The 17,757-nt window shown below is 38.4% G+C and overlaps 1 protein-coding gene across 3 annotated transcripts in view; it reads left to right on the top strand.

Annotated features, from left to right (window-relative positions):
• The window catches only part of LOC124616084 (actin-related protein 8), a 171,531-nt gene that overhangs the window by 33,705 nt on the left and 120,069 nt on the right, over positions 1-17,757 (top strand). For all 3 annotated transcript variants that reach the window (XM_047144335.1, XM_047144336.1, XM_047144334.1), the window contains exon 4: positions 6,470-6,643. In XM_047144335.1, coding sequence (XP_047000291.1) covers positions 6,470-6,643 — 174 coding nt within the window. The remainder of the gene's footprint in view (positions 1-6,469; positions 6,644-17,757) is intronic.

The raw sequence follows: 17,757 nt of genomic DNA, 5'->3' as shown, positions 1-17,757 counted from the left end.
AGACCTAGAAATGCTCATGCACTAAATGAAAGACAGTATAAAATATCTTGTGGCTCTAGTTGAATAGCACACTAAAATGGAGTCAGTACATAGATAAATTTATCAAGAGACTCAGTTCAGCAGGTTTTTCTTTAGAAGCATCTCTCATTGTGTTGATGTAAAAACGGGGCTGTTTGATTGTTTTGCATATTTCCCTCTTATTGTCTTACAGAATTATCTTCTGGGGCAGTGCACGTAAATGTTTTTTGAGCGGACATGATCAACAGAAATACTGTATAAAGCAGATAACCATATAGGTAGCAGATGCCATTTTGGGGATCTTGGAATTATTACTCACTTCATAATACATTAATCATTAATGCCTTTTGTTGCTGACAATAAATATTAGTTTCTTCTGCATTGTGATGTTCACAGATGCAGTACAGTTCAAAAAATTATTCTCCATTTAGATTTTGCCTCTTTGTGTAGTGTACAGACTGCAGTTCTGTACTCTGATGGGAAAATATTCACGTTCCCATCTAACATACAGTATGAAATTGTAAATCCCTACCTTTTCAGAAGAAAATTAAAAACATATTCATTAGCCACTTTTTGATTCAATTGTCTGAATATAAAGATGCAAGGATGAAAAATTATGTTTTCTGTGTGGCAACTCGCAGTGTTTGTTGTAAATCTACATGACAAATACTAACGTACTGCAAGTAGGACTGAGTATTTATGGATGTTGTTGAGTATTACTCAGGGAAGTTATGATTTCAATCAAATAATATTAAGCTAACAGCAGCAACATAGAGTAAATATTAAGTGTAACTGAATAGGCGGCAGCTCTTACAGTAAATATTAAGTGTAACTGAATAGGCGGCAGCTCTTTCAAAAGTAGTATCTTCTTTTCTAATTTACTTGATTAAATTTAGCTGACATAATCATGAATAGTATTGGTGATAGTTTATTGTTAATACAGTATACAATAAAGTTTCTACCATTTCCTTGTATTTTGTTACTTACTTTGACTTGTTCAACACCCTAAAGGTTCTCCTTTTTAATGGTCTCTACAGAACACAATGAATGAATAAATGATGATAGCACAGTGCTCAAACAGCAAAATAGACCACCATATCAGAGCATAAAACACTTGTTTGATGAACTAGATGACTGTCATTTAATTCAAGAACAATAATTGATAGTTAATGCAAATGCCCATTGTCTATGTAGGGGAAATAGGGGGAATCCTTTGTATTTCTTAATATTTCATAGAGATTATTTAATTGTATTTTTACACTGCTGGCTTTTGTTAGGCATTTATTGTGGTCAGTAGAGGCGGAATTATGTGAATAAACTGCTGCCAGTTGCTAGTTAAAATATGTAAAACACTGTTTCAAGAATGTATTAAAGTTACTTTCCTGTTGCAGAGACCATGGAATTGAAGAAAGTAAAGTGCAGAACTATTGTGTATATTATTGAAAAGAACGTAGTTCAGCACTGTTGCTGATGACAGTTAATATTACAGACTTTCTATCTCTTGTTATCAGTAGCTCATCATTGTATGAGAAGTCCTCATTCCTCGTACTTGGTCTACCTGCTAATTTTTGTACAAGACACATTCCCACATAGCTGCTAACACTCCTGCTTCACAGATTAAGATGTGCTGGAACTTGTAATCTCCCCCTCCCTCCTTTGTTGTTGTCACTACTATTGTTGATGGTAAAGTCTTTTAAAAAAATGCGAGAGGAGTAAGATTTACATTAAAACTGTGAGCCAGACCGAGACTCGAACTCAGGACCTTTGCCTTTCGCGGGCAAGTGCTACCATCTTAGCTACCCAAGCATGATTCACGCCCCGTCCTCACAGCTTTATTTCTGCCAGTATCTCGTCTCCTACCTTCCAAACTTTACAGAAGCTCTCCTGCGAACCTTGCAGAACTAGCACTTCTGAAAGAAAGGATATTGTGGAGACATGGCTTAGCCACAGCCTGGGGGATGTTTCTGCAGAAAATTGTTCAATAGGTTTCTGATAATAGTCACTTTTTTAGCTCTGCAACAGTTTTATACTTTTGTTACAGATTAAAATTGTGGTGTCTAGGAAGCCTGCTTACTTGGTTTGCTAGACAAACATTCAAACAAATTGTAATAATGAGTTTTATTAGAAAAAGAAGAGATACATTACTTAATTTTGCAATTACACAGATGTGTCACAAGCAAAGGGTGACATATGAAATAATAAATCTTCTTCAGTATAAAAAATTTCATGTCTGTGGTACATAGAGGGTACAAACGAAGTGAATAGAGTTGACACTGCTATACAAGTGTCTAATCTTGAAGCTGCTCTTGAACTGGGGCCCCGCCAGTCGATTGCAGTGCTTATGTCCACTTCACAGGGGCTGCTGCTGTCGCATTGGTGTCCTCGAGGGAGGTCCAGTCAGCATGCGATTGGCTGACTTCTTCTCACAGCCATCTCCTCTCTTTCTTTCCTGACTGGTGTGCTGGCGCTTGACTTTATGCCGTAACAAAAATGACCAATAAGCATGTTTATTTCCCATTTTTGAAACTGGTTGTTTGAAGCATCTATTGTATATATGGCACATTAGTTGGTTATATTCGTGTGATAGGTATATTTTGTGGATCCAGATACGTGTTTTTTGGTATGGTGCTCCTCATGAGTATCTGGATTAGTTTTCAGTGTGGCATTTAAAAAATGATAGATTTATAGTTGTCAGCTTTTCTTGGCTGTGTTAGCAAACATATATTTTAACCTGCCTGTAATGCATAATGTACATACCACAACATGAATAATAGGGCATTTAATATGTGACAGTTGTTTTTGTTATCTTTTGTAATTACTTTCTATTGGCAACAAGACAAGAAAGACAATAGAAGACGATGTTAACCCACAAAAAGGAAGATTGAGAAGAGAAGCTGATGAAAAGGGAGTACCAGTTGTAAAGAAAATATACTCCATTATCCACTTCCCTTCAAATTATCTGTTTGTTTAGATTCTGGTTCACTACATGAAAAGTGCAGAAAGTATAGAAACAAAAAAGTTTTGTGTAGAGAAACATATAGAAGCATGTGCCTGTGAGCTTAAATTAAATAAAGGCACATTTATAATTGTAACTGTATATAGGTCCCCATCAGGAAATTTTCATCTATTTCTGAAAATTTTGGGCTCCTTGTTGTCCTATCTGTCAGACAGGGGGAAGCAAATTATTATTTGTGGGGACTTCAATGTAGATTCTCTGAAAGAGGGTAATAGGAAAAATGACCTTGAAGTATTACTCGGTTCTTTCAATTTGACACCCGTTATTGATTTTCCTACTCGGGTGGTAAAGGATAGCAGCTCACTGATAGATAACTTCTTTATAGGCCAAGATAAGTTTAACCAGATAAATGCTCAGCCTGTTGAAAATGGTCTTTCTGATCATGGTGCACAGCTAGTTACAATATATGACATAGCTCCATTCAGCAATACTAAACAGTCCTCCAAAGTAGTACGTTCAGTCAACGATTTAACAATTGCAAATTTCAGGGAAAGCCTACAGCAGTTAGACTGGGATGAGGTGTACCGTGAACCTGATGCCAATTTAAAACATAACTTATTTCATGACATTTTTGTAAATGCATTTGAAAACTGCTTCCCCAAGAAAATAGTTACAGGTCAACCAAGAGCACAGGAAGACAGTATTACCATCAAATTGAATGAAAACTTTATGAACAAAAAGTCAGAAGTTGAAAATATTTTTAATAATCATTTTCTAAATGTTGTGGATATATTAGGATCCAGGTGTTCATTAGAAGATGCTAGGCTGTTAATGGAAGAGGCCATACCTATGCAATTTGATACAATTGAAATCTCACCCACTTCTCCCTCTGAAATTAGGAAAATAATAAACCTGCTTAAAAGCAAAAACTCACATGGAATTGATGGCATTTCCAGCAAAATACTAAAAGCTTGTTCTCAACAGATAAGTAAGATTCTCAGCCACCTGTGTAATAGCTCTCTGGAACAGGGCATTTTCCCTGATAGACTGAAATATGCTATTTGTTATACCTTTGCATAAAAAGGGGGATAGATCTGATGTCAACAATTACTGTCCAATCTCCCTTCTAACAGCTTTATCCAAAATTTTTGAGAAAGTAATGTATTCAAGAGTAGCTTCACATATCTGTAAAAATGAAGTACTAACAAAATGTCAGTTTGGTTTCCAGAAAGGTTTTTCAACAGAAAATGCCATATATGCTTTCACCAATCAAATTTTGAATGATCTGAATAACCAAACACCACCCATTGGGATTTTTTGTGATCTCTAAAAGGCTTTTGATTGTGTAATCATGAAATTCTGTTAGACAAGCTCAAATATTGTGGCATGAGTGGGACAGTGCACAAATGGTTCAATTCGTACCTAACTGGACGAGTGCAGAAAGTTGAAATAAGCAGTTCTCATAATATGCAAAGATCAGCACATTCCTCAAACTGGGGATCTATCAAGAATGGGGTTCCACAAGGGTCGGTCTTGGGTCCTTTGTTGTTCTTAATATATATTAATGACTTGCCATTGTATATTCATGAAGAGGCAAAGTTAGTTCTCTTTGCTGATGATACAAGTATAGTAATCACACCTGACAAACAAGAATTAACTGATGAAATTGTCAATACTGTCTTTCAGGAAATTATTAAGTGGTTCCTTGTAAACGGACTCTCACTGAATTCTGATAAGACACAGTACATACATTCCCGTACAGTGAATGGTATGACGCCATTAATAAATATAGACATTAATCAGAAGCATATAGCTAAGGTAGAATATTCCAAATTTTTAGGTGTGTCCATTGATGAGAGATTAAGTTGGAAGAAACACATTGATGATCTGCTGAAACGTTTGAGTTCAGCTACTTATGCAATAAGAGTCATTGCAAATTTTGGTGATAAACACCTTAGTAAATTAGCTTACTACGCCTATTTTCATTCATTGCTTTCATATGGCATCATATTTTGGGGTAATTCATCACTGAGGAATAAATTATTTATTGCACAAAAGCATGTAATCAGAATAATAGCTGGAGTCCACCCAAGATCATCCTGCAGACGTTTATTTAAGGATATAGGGATATTCACAGTAGCTTCTCAGTATATATACTCTCTTATGAAATTTGTTATTAACAACCAAACCCAATTCAAAAGTAATAGCAGTGTGCATAACTACAATACTAGGAGAAAGGATGATCTTCACTGTTCAAGATTAAATCTAACTTTGGCACAGAAAGGAGTGAATTATTCTGCCACTAAAGTCTTTGGTCACTTACCAAATAGTATCAAAAGTCTGGCAGATAACCAAAAATATTTAAGAAGAAATTAAAAGAATTTCTGAATGACAACTCCTTCCACTCCATAGAGGAATTTTTAGATATAAATTAAGAAAAAAAACACAAAAAAATAAAAAAAGTTGTTATATTAAATTAATATGTTGTTTAATTAACTTAATTATGTCATGTATTGGAAAATTTGACTCGTTCCACATCATTCCGAAGTATCGTATTCATGATCCATGGAACTAGTATTAATCTAATCTAATCTAAGCAGAAGTATTCATTGTACAGCTACATGACACGTAATAATGTTGTGTAAACAGGCTTCTGTTGTTACAAATCTAGGTAATATTTCTTTGTAAAATACCAGTGTTAATCAAGTGAATATTAAGTTACAACTTTAAGATCAAGAGCAGTTGCTTAATGCACCTGAGGAAGCAGCAACTTGTTTTAAAACAACGGATTTCTCTCTAATCTACTTACATTTAGCTGATACAACCATAAACTGCATTAAGTTGAATAGTGGTAGTTTATTGTTTATATATTGTACAGTTTGAGATTGTATGATTTGATTGTCTTTTGTTAATGCATGCTTTGATTTGTTCCACATCCATGAAGGTCATCCTTCTTGGTGGTATCTGTGAAACACAATGAATAAATGAGTGAATGAATGGAAAACAGAAGGAGTTAAAAAAAACAAACAGTGTGAGGACAGTAGCACAATGCACTTCTGTAACCATGACAGGTACAAGTTTTCTTTGCACATAATGAATGTGTGTTTTGTTGTGTCTTCAATAGTAGACAACCAGAATTATGTCCAAATCAGATTTTTAAAACATTTTTACATCATCTACAAAAGTAAATGTACAGTACTTTTACATCTGTGTTGTTTGTGACCTCTGTTTATGGATAGTTTAATTTTGTTGCAGTTGTACTGGCTTGAAAATATTTGAAAGAATAGACAAACTTTTAATGCCTGTTTCACTGTATTTTATTGCTGCCTGTTTAATTGATAATAATTTTCATTTCCATTAGTTAAGTTCTGACATTTTAAATATATTTGAATTTAATTTTGTAGAGATTTTTGCTTTATTAAACAAGCTTATGTGCTGTCAGCTTTTTTGATTCCTTTCCATGTATTTTTATAAGTAGATTTACATTGTTTTCAGGTAATGCACATAAATCCAAATTTGGATTACAATATTCACTTCCCCTACAGACGTGGGGATCTAAATCTTCATGCTGGTCCTGGTGGTTCAATGAGTGGTGTCTTAGCTGACCTGGAGACAATTTGGAGTTGGATAATTAAAAACAGATTAGATATCCCACTTAAGGATTTACGAGTAAGTGAGATGATGATATTTTCCATTACATTGCAAACATATCTGTGTATTATTTACTGTAATTGATACTCCACACCCACCACCATGGGCCTTTAGTGGGGTGCCTTGTGTGCCTCAGTGATACAGATAGCTGTACTGTAGATGCAACCACAACAGAGGGGTATTATTGAGAGACCAGACAAACATGTGATTCGTGAAGAGGGACAGCAGCCTTTTCAATAGTTGCAAAGGCAGCACTCTTAATGATTGACTGAGCTGGCCTTGTAGCATTAACCAAAACAGCCTCGCTGTGTACTGGTACTGCAAATGGCTGAAAGTCTTAATGACTGACTGACATATCCTTGTATCACTAACAAAAACTGCCATGCTGTGTGCTGGTACTGCAAATGGATGAAGGCAAGGGGAAACTACAGCTTTAATTTTTCCTGAGGGCAAGCAGCTCTGCTGTGTGGTTAAATGATGATGACATCTTCTTGGGTAAAAAATTGCAGAAGTAAAGTGTCCCCTATTTGGATATCTGCATGGGGACTGCTCAGCAGGATGATGTCACTGGGAGAAACAAAACTGCCGTTCTGTGGATCAGAGCATGGAGTGTTAGATCCCTTAATTGGGCAGATAGATCAGAAAATTTAAAAAGGGCAACAGTTAGCTTGAGGTTAGATGTAATCGAAATTAGTGAAATTTGGTGCCAGGAGGAACAGGATTTTTGATCAAACCGTGGAAAATCCAGGATAGAAAGTAACAATATTATGAAAAGGAAAGTTGACACTCACCGTTTAGTGGAGATGCTGAGTCGCAGATAGGCACAACAAGGAGATTCTCACAAATAAATCTTTCGGCCAAAATCCCCTTGTCAAAAATAGACCACACACACACACACACACACACACACAAACCCAAACGTAACTCACATACATATGACTGCAGTCTCAGGCAACTGAAGCCACACTTCTAATCAAGTGAATACAAGGTTGTAGATTCAAATTCACATAGGGGCAATGCTGGAGTAGGTTTAATAATGAATAAGAAAACAGGAATGCAGGTAAGTTGCTATGAACAGCATAGTGGACGCATTATCATAGCCAAGATAGACATGAAGCCTACACCTACCACAGTAGTACAAGTTTATATGCCAACAAGCTCCACAGGCAGTGAAGAGATTAAGGGAGACTGAAATTTAATTGCAATGGGAGACTAGAATTCAATAGTAGGAAAAGGAAGATAAGGAAAAATGGTAGATAGTTATGGACTGGGGGTAGGGAATGAAAGAGGAAGCCACTTGGTAGAATTTTGCATTGAGCATAATTTTCTCATTGTTAACACTTGGTTTAACTTTTAACGATGGGAGATGCGGCTGGCTGGCTAAGCGCCCTGGATGGACGATTCTCGACTGCGTACTGCTCAAGTGATTGTTGTGCCAAAGCACTTGCTTATGGTAATGAATCAGTTAGATTCATTTTCACTGCTGACCTCAAAATCACTGTATAGTAGCAATTTCAAGGCTTTTTTGGCTGAGTAAAACAGTTTGCTCATTTTCAAAATAAAATCTTACATGAAAGTAGTATTTCTACAACAGAGAAAGGAGGCAATACAGATGTGCCTCCGTGCACACTACACTACTAACTAAATGCCCAAAATCATTTGCGTGTACCATAGTGCTAAGTGAATGCCCACAATACCTAGTAGCAGTACATTGCTGTACAAAAAATGTTCATAAAGCCCATTAGATAACACTAAGGACATTGCTTGCACAACAATTTACACTACTGGCCATTAAAATTGCTTCACCATAAGAAATGCAGATGATAAACGGGTATTCATTGGCCAAATATACAGGGTGATTCAAAAAGAATACCACACTTTAAAAATGTGTATTTAATGAAAGAAACATAATATAACCTTCTGTTATACATCATTACAAAGAGTATTTAAAAAGGTTTTTTTCACTCAAAAACAAGTTCAGAGATGTTCAATATGGCCCCCTCCAGACACTCGAGCAATATCAACCCGATACTCCAACTCGTTCCACACTCTCTGTAGCATATCAGGCGTAACAGTTTGGATAGCTGCTGTTATTTCTCGTTTCAAATCATCAATGGTGGCTGGGAGAGGTGGCCAAAACACCATATCCATAACATACCCCCATAAGAAAAAATCGCAGGGGGTAAGATCAGGGCTTCTTGGAGGCCAGTGATGAAGTGCTCTGTCACGGGCTGCCTGGCGGCCGATCCATCGCCTCGGGTAGTTGACGTTCAGGTAGTTACGGACAGATAAGTGCCAATGTGGTGGCGCTCCATCCTGCTGAAATATGAATTGTTGTGCTTCTTGTTCGAGGTGAGGGAACAGCCAATTCTCTAACATCTCCAGATACTGTAGTCCAGTTACAGTAGCACCTGCGAAGAAAAAGGGACCAAAAACTTTATTGGCGGAAATGGCTCAGAAAACGTTCACCTTAGGCGAGTCACGTTCATACTGAGTTGTTTCCCGCGGATTCTCAGTGCCCCATATACAGACATTGTGACGGTTGACTTTCCCGTTAGTGTGGAAAGTTGCTTCATCACTAAACACAATCTTTCAAACGAAAGATTCATCTGTTTCCATTTGAGCAAGGATAAAATCACAGAAATCGATTCTTTTAATCTTATCAGCTGCAGACAGTGCTTGAACCAATTTCAGACGATAAGGTTTCATAACTAACCTTTTTCGTAGGACTCTCCATACAGTTGATTGTGGAATTTGCAGCTCTCTGCTAGCTCTGTGAGTCGATTTTCCTGGGCTGCGAACAAATGCTTGCTGGATGCGTGCTACATTTTCATCACTCGTTCTCGGCCGTCCAGAACTTTTCCCTTTGCACAAACACCCATTCTCTGTAAACTGTTTATACCAACGTTTAATACACCACCTATCAGGAGGTTTAACACCATACTTCGTTCGAAATGCACGCTGAACAACTGTCATCGATTCACTTCTGCCGTACTCAATAACACAAAAAGCTTTCTGTTGAGCGGTCGCCATCTTAGCATCAACTGACACTGACGCCTAGTCAACAGCGCCTCAAGCGAACAAATGTACAACTAAATGAAACTTTATAGCTCCCTTAATTCGCCGACAGATAGTGCTTAGCTCTGCCTTTTGTCGTTGCAGAGTTTTAAATTCCTAAAGTTGTGGTATTCTTTTTGAATCACCCTGTATTATACTAGAACTGACATGTGATTACATTTTCATGCAATTTGGGTGCATAGATCCTGAGAAATCAGTACCCAGAACCACTACCTCTGGCTGTAATAACAGCCTTGATATGCCTGGGCATTGAGTCAAACAGAGCTTGGATGGCGTATACAGGTAGAGCTGCCCGTGCAGCTTCAACACGACACCACAGTTCATCAAGAGTAGTGACTGGCGTATTGTGACGAGCCAATTGCTCGGCCACCATTGACCAGACGTTTTCAATTGGTGAAAGATCTGGAGAATGTGCTGGCCAGGGCAGCAGTCGAACATTTTCTGTATCCGAAAGGCCCATACAGTACCTGCAACATGCGGTCGTGCATTATCCTACTGAAATGTAGGGTTTCGCAGGGATCGAATGAAGGGCAGAGCCACGGGTCGTAACACATCTGAAATGTAACGTCCATTGTTCAAAGTGCTGTCAATGTGAACAAGAGGTGACTGAGACATGTAACCAATGGCACACATACCATCACGCAGGGTGATATGCCAGTATGGCGATGGTGAATACACGCTTCCAGTGTGCGTTCACCGCGATGTCGCCAAACACGGATGTGACCATCATGATGCTGTAAACAGAACCAGGATTCATCCGAAAAAATGATGTTTTGCCATTCGTGCACCCAGGTTCATCATTGAGTACACCATCGCAGGCACTCCTGTCTGTAATGCAGCGTCAAGGGTAACCGCAGCCGCGGTCTCCGAGCTGATAGTCCATGCTGCTGCAAACGTTGTCAAACTGTTTGTGCAGATGGTTGTTGTCTTGCAAACGTCCCCATCTGTTGACTCGGGGATTGAGACGTGGATGCACGATCCTTTACAGCCATGCGGATAAGATGCCTGTCATCTCGACCGCTAGTGATACGAGAGCACTGGGATCCAGCATGGCATTTCGTATTGCCCTCCTGAACCCACCGATTCCATATTCTGCTAACAGTCATTGGATCTCGACCAACGCGAGCAGCAATGTCGCGATACGATAAACCGCAATCGCTATAAGCTACAGTCCGACCTTTATCAAAGTCGGAAACGTGATGGCACGCATTTCTCCTTCTTACACGAGCCATCACAACAACATTTCACCAGGCAACACCGGTCAACTGCTGTTCGTGTGTGGGAAATCGGTTGGAAACTTTCCTCATGTTAGCACGTTGTAGGTGTCGCCACCGGCGCCAAACTTGTGTGAATGCTCTGAAAAGCTAATCATTTGCATATCACAGCATCTTCTTCCTGTCTGTTAAATTTCGCGTCTGTAGCACATCATCTTCGTGGTGTAGCAATTTTAATGGCCAGTAGTGTAGTTTAGCAAAATGGTAAATACACAGAGCAGGCTTTACTGCGACAGCAGTCCGCCAGAAGGAACGTCTCTTTCCCAGGCAACCTACAGCAGTCCACTATCTGCAAGGTCCAATTACAGTGGACTTCTGCAGAAGTCAACTGCAATTAAAGGTTTACGAATCATGAAAGAAGACTCTGACCACAATTTATTGGTTATGGACTGTTGATTAAAACTGAAGAAATTTCATAAAGATAGGAAGTTAAGGAGATAGGACCTGGATGAGTTGAAAATACCAGAGGTTGTTGAGAGTTTCAGAGGGAGCATTAGGCAATGGTTGTCTAGAAGAGGGGAAAGAAATACTGTAGAGGACAAATGGGTAGTTTAAGATATGAAATAGTGAAGGCAACGGAGGATGAAATAGGTAAAAGGACAAGGCCTAGGAGAAATCCTTTGATAACACAGGATGTACTGAGTTTAATTGATGAAAGATGAAAATATGAAAATGCAGCAAATAAAACCAGCAAAAGGGAAAATATATGTCTAAAAAATGAGATTGACAGGAAGTCAAAATGGCTAAGCTGGAATGGCTAGAGGGCAAATGTAAGGGTTTAGAAGCATATTTCACTGTGGGAAAGGTAGATGCCACCTACAGGAATATTAAAGAGACTTTTGGAGAAAGAAAAGAGAATCAGCTGTACCTGTGTGAATATCAAGAACTCAGATGGTAAACCAGTACTAAGCAAAGAAGGGAAAGCTGAAATGTGGAAGGAGTATGTAGAGGGTCTCTGCTAGGGAGATGAACTTGAAGGTAGTTTTATAAAAATGGAAGAGGACATAGATGAAGATGAAATGGGAGATATGGTACTGCGAGAAGAATGTGACAGAGCACTGAAAGCCTTAAGTTGAAAGTAGATTTACAAATTGCCTTGGGACGGCCAGCCATGACAAACCTCTTACATCTGGTGTGCAAGATGTATGAGACAGGCAAAATACCTTCAGACTCCAAGAAGAGTATAACAATTCCAATTCGAAAGAAAGCAGTTGCTGACAGATGTGAAAATTACTGAACTATTAGTTCAATAAGTCATGGTTGGAAAACACTGACACAAATTCTTTACAGAAGAATGGAAAACCTGGTAGAAGCTGATGTTGGGGAAGATCAACGTGGATTTCAGAGAAATGTAGGAGCGTGCAAGGTAATACTAACCCTATGACTTATCTTAGAAGAAAGGTCAAGGGAAGGCAAACCTACTTTTATAGCAGTTTTAGACTCAGAGAAAGTTTTTGATAACATTGACTGTAATACTCTCTTTGAAATTCTGAAGGTAGTAGGGGTAAAAAAAGGAGCAAAAGGCTATTACAACTTGTATAGAAATCAGATGGCAGTTATGGGAGTCGAGGGACATGAAAGGGAAGCAGTAGTTTAGAAGGCAGAGGGCCAGGGTCATAGACTGTCCCTAATGTTATTCAGTCTGTATATTGGGCAAGCAGTAAGGAAAACCAAAGAAAAATTTGGAGGAGGCATTGAAGTTCAGGGAGAAGAAATAAAAACCTTGAGGTCTGACAGTGACATTGTGATTCTGTCAGACACAGCAAAAGACTTGGAAGAGCAGCTGAACAGAATGGACATTGTCTTGCAAGGGGAATGTAATGTGGACATCAGCAAAAGCAAGACAAGGATAATGGAATGTAGTCAAATTAAATCAGATGAGGCTGAGGGAATTAGATTAGCAACAAGGCACTTAAAGTAGTAGATAGGTTTTGCTATTTGTCAGCAAAATAATTGATGATGCTCAATTTAGGGAGGATATAAAATGTAGACTGGCAATGGAAAGATAAGCATTTCTGAAGAAGAGAAATTTGTTAACATCAAATATAGACTTAAGTGTTAAGCAGGCTTTTCTGAAGGTATTTGTCTGGAGTGTAGTGATGTATGGAAGTGAAACGTGGATGATAAACAGTTTGGACAAGAAGAGAGTTGAAGCTTTTGAAATGTGGTGCTACAGAAGAATGCTGAAGATTAGATGGGTAGATCATGTAACTGATGAGGAGGTACTGAATAGAATTGAGGGGACGAGAAATTTATGCCCAATTTGACTAAAAGAGGAGATTGATTGATAGGACGCTACATCAAGTGGTCATCAATTTAGAATTGTAGGAAAGTGTGTGTGTTTGGGGGGGGGGGGGGGAGGGGAGGTAAAAATTGTAGAGGGAGACCAGGGTGTGAATACAGTAAGCAGATTGAGAAGGATGTAGATTGGTAGATTGCAGTAGTTATTGAGAGATGAGGCTTGCATGGGATAGAGTAGCAGGGGGAGCAGCATCAAACCAGTCTTTGGACTGTAGACCATGACAACAACAGTTGATACTTTGTATCTTTCTAATACTGCCTGTGAATAGTATATTCCTTAATTATGTCAGTGGTGATAATTTCACAGTTGCTGTTTGAATATACTTCTAAATAACACCTGCCATACAATAATAAAATTGGTGTTGATAAGTCGACTATGTTCTGGTAAGATAATAAATAAATAAATAATTTGAAACTGAAACATTTTAATGCCTGCTCTTGTTACAGTTCTCACAATTCCATTATGGCAACCCTTCAGTGAAATTAGATGTAGAATGAACAACTGAAGGAGAAAGCATGATATAGCATTGGTCATAATAATATTCCATGTTTACATTGTACGACAGTTGTGTTGATTCCTGGATGGGTCTGAGATTTTCTCTGTTCAGGGACTGGGTGTTGTGTTGTCCTAATCATCATCATTTCATCTTCATCGACACGCAAGTTGCCGAAGTGGCGTCAAATCGAAAGACTTGCACCCAGCGAACGGTCTACCCAACGGGAGGCCCTAGTCACACGACATTTACATGTTTTTATTTGTACATTTTCGCTTAGTGAGAAAAATATATACTTAATAAATTTACTTTTACGCTTTTGCTAAATGAACCTGTCAGATTACACTGAAGAAAGTGGAAAGGGTTACATTGTGAACACCTTGAATGAACACTATCAAACTTATTCTCCAGTATTTCCATGCCTATGGAACATGTTGAATGAAATTTTGTTCTTATGCGAGTATAGTACAGAAAAAAACCGTTCCTACAGATGAAGAATCGTGTGGGTAAATGATAGCTGTTGGGTGTGTTTAATATAACTGGAACTTTCCAAGTAGAGGGCACAACAGTGGGTTCCGATAGGATGTGCCGTACAGCTTAACACAATCTTTCGGGCTTTGAGAAAGGTCAGATCCATAGCCTGAGAGACACGGTAACATCGTACTGATAGACCACACAGACAAGTGGCACTAGGGAAATGACTGCAGAATGAGTGATGATGAGATGCATTCAGGACAACAGTGTGACATAAAGAGTAAGCATGGGTTCTTCCAGAAGGACCACATCATGAGAAAATTGTAGGACCATTCAACTGGGCCATGACAGTTAGATGGATGACAAGTGAGATCCAAGCAGAGGTTACACAGTGTCACAGTCAATCATCGGCAACAGATTACGGGAATATGGATTGAGATCTCGAATTGCTGTGTGTTGTTTTGCTGCTGACACAGTACCACAGACATCAAATGTAGAGTAGAGTACTGGAATATGGAGTGATATTCTATGATATTCAGCAGTGGGTTTTGATTGTGTTTGTTGCTGTCAAATTGGGCCAATTCATCGAAGATTTTCTTGTGAAAAGGGTCAAGAAGTGGCAGTTCCTGAGACTGTACACCTGCAACTCCTGGAATTTGGGGTGCGTGGGGACTGATACAGTAATTGGTGAAGGGAGGCTGAACACTTGACAATATGTGGCAAGAATGGTAAACCCAGTTGTAATTTTCTTCATGATTAGGGTACCAAATGGCATAATACAGTGTGAATGCCATGAGAAATGTGTGCGTCCTAGACTGGCTTGTCCGATCTCCTGATTTACCTCCTATAGGGCCTCTGTGGGATGCTGTGGGAAGACATATGCTTTAATACTTTCAGGCATCAGTCTTCAAGAACTGACACAGCATGTGTTTCAGGCATAGCTAAAAATTCTTTAAGATGACATTTGGAGACTATTTGCTTCCATACCACAACAAATATAAGCATGTATTTGTACCTTTAGGAGGGGAAGTTCACGCCAAATACTGGTGTTGGTTGGTGATAGACATCAGTTCCAATGGAATGAAAGTTGAATAATTTAATACATGTTATGTGATGAATATTTCCACAAATTCTGATTAATATCTGATAGGTGCTTCATCTTGTAACACTTTACATTTTTCTTCATGTGTACTGTTTCTTTTGTAAAGTTTGTTGTCTTAATAGTCTCAATCATAGTGTCATAAAAATCACTAAATTTCTATTACCCTTGCAGTCCTATACCTCTACTAATTATTATACTTTTCCGTAGTAAATAGGCACACACCACCTCCCTCTGTGTGTTGAATTCATGCAAGGTAGTGTATATGAACTAATGAAGCTAATCAAATTTCACACATACTTTGAAGGTCTGTGTTGTCCTCTTGTCCATAAAGCTGATAGCTGGAGTGGGCAGCTTATATCAGACAATTACCCATGTGAAAATGTATACCCGTCATCAGCTGTACCTTTTCTAACTTCAGTTTACCATCTGTGACATGCTCCAGCTGTGATACTATTTCCAAACAAAACGCTTGGAGCCATAAAAAGAGATTACATTAATATCTTCATATTTAGTATTTATTTTTTCTTGTTGAGTTGTTCTACTTAAGGGATTTGGGGCCTTGTGAGTGAAGTTGACAGGAGACAACCCCTCCCCTCCCTTTTAATTTTTCTTTGGCAGTCAAAAGATTGCAGTGTTCTACAGTGGCTGCCTTGGCTACCTGGTGTCTAAGTGATTCTCTTCAACTCTTACAACATTATAAATACTTTTGAATTAGCACTAATTGTTATTAAACAAATTATTGCCTTGGCAGGCTTTTTTGTATCCTGCCCATGTAGGCTCATTAGTGGAAGAACAAAATGAAAAGGATTCCAAATAGATCTACCATATATTGTAAATTTAAAACTTCTAAAACTTTCCTTATTCAACATCACGTTCTACAAACTGTTGTGTCATAATTTTGTCATGTCAGTTAGCTATTCATTTAAGCTCTTAATAAGAATCACTTAACTCTCTTCTTTTAACTTACTATTTTCCCAGTTTTAAAAAGCATTTCAAAAATAGCTGTATTGTTGATCAATTACTGAACTTGTGTAATTTGTCTAAGTGTGAAAGTCCTCAGTGACTAACTGGATGAAGACATATGTTAGTAATGTATCAGAAAGAATATCATGTTTCATTGGGGCAATGAAAAATGCATTGGCAGTAGGATCTGAGGGATCTGAAATATAAAGTTTTGGAACATCACAACTATTGTTTAGATTTGGCACTTTCAGACTTTCCCTAGCTCCACATCTAAAACAATGTGAGAGGAGAAAAATCTAAGTGTAATGAAGTAGTTAACAGCAGCAGTAAATGAATATTTTGTAGATTTTCAGGAATCATACCTTGAGGATGGAATTTATTCACTGTAAAAACAGTGCATTTTGACCTAAAAACACATATCTCTGCCACATCAAGAACTTCACATACAACTGTCATACTACTTTGACATAGGGGCAGAAGTTGTGAACCGAATCACAATCCTTAATTAGAATCGTTCCTTACCGTGATCGATAAGGAATCTTTTTTTTTAAGGTAGACGAAAAGCTGTTCACTGTTCCCCCCTCACCCTAACGATTTGCTATAAAGGAAAATACAAGGTGATAGAAAGTAATTATATGAAGGGAGCAGGAGAAGCCTGCTGGGGAGAACACTGTGAAAGCTCAGTGTGGGAATAGCAGTTGGAATGATATGGGAACAGAAGGTTAGGGGAGAGTGAGTAGGAGGCCAGAACCAGCAGAGATTGAGACCAGGTGGGTTATAGGAACAAAGAATGTCATGACTTACCATTTACACAACTCAGGAAAGCTGTCATTCAAGGGCAGAAACCAAGTGGCGCAAATTGTGAAGCAACTGTTAAAGTCAACCATGTTTTGTTGTGCAACATCTGCAACAACAGGATGGCCTAGTTGGTCTTTGACCACAATTTGGCAGTGCCATACATGAGAATTGATAGTTTGTGGTAATACTTATGTAGAATACTGTGCACTAGTTGCAATACGGTTGATATATAATGTAGCTGCTTTTACACATGGCTGTGCATGAAATGGGGTAACAAATGCCAGTAGGTGGAAAGCAGTTGTCACTCGGTGTTAATTAGAACTGGGACAACTAAATCACATTTCATTTTTTATTTGTCTTTGAGCCATATTTACTATAGTATTGGCCTTACACAGCGTATTTACATTTAAAATTAACAAAGCAAGCGTATGCTCTGACTAAAAATAGAGTGGGGTGGAAACATTGGAAAGTTGGCTGCCAGGACCCCAGTCACATTGTAAATGAAGAATATCCCCCCTACAATCCCCACAACCCTATGGAAGTATCATCAAAATACATGTAGAACTATTTTGTTTTCAAATGCAAGATTTTCATTGCTATTTCCTCAAAGTCCTCCACTCTGAACCTAGAGGAGATCTCATAGCGACT

Source organism: Schistocerca americana, chromosome 5, assembly GCF_021461395.2.
Source record: "Schistocerca americana isolate TAMUIC-IGC-003095 chromosome 5, iqSchAmer2.1, whole genome shotgun sequence".
In the NCBI taxonomy this organism is placed as follows: Eukaryota; Metazoa; Arthropoda; class Insecta; order Orthoptera; family Acrididae; genus Schistocerca; species Schistocerca americana.
This window is presented reverse-complemented; position numbering and strand designations above follow the sequence as displayed.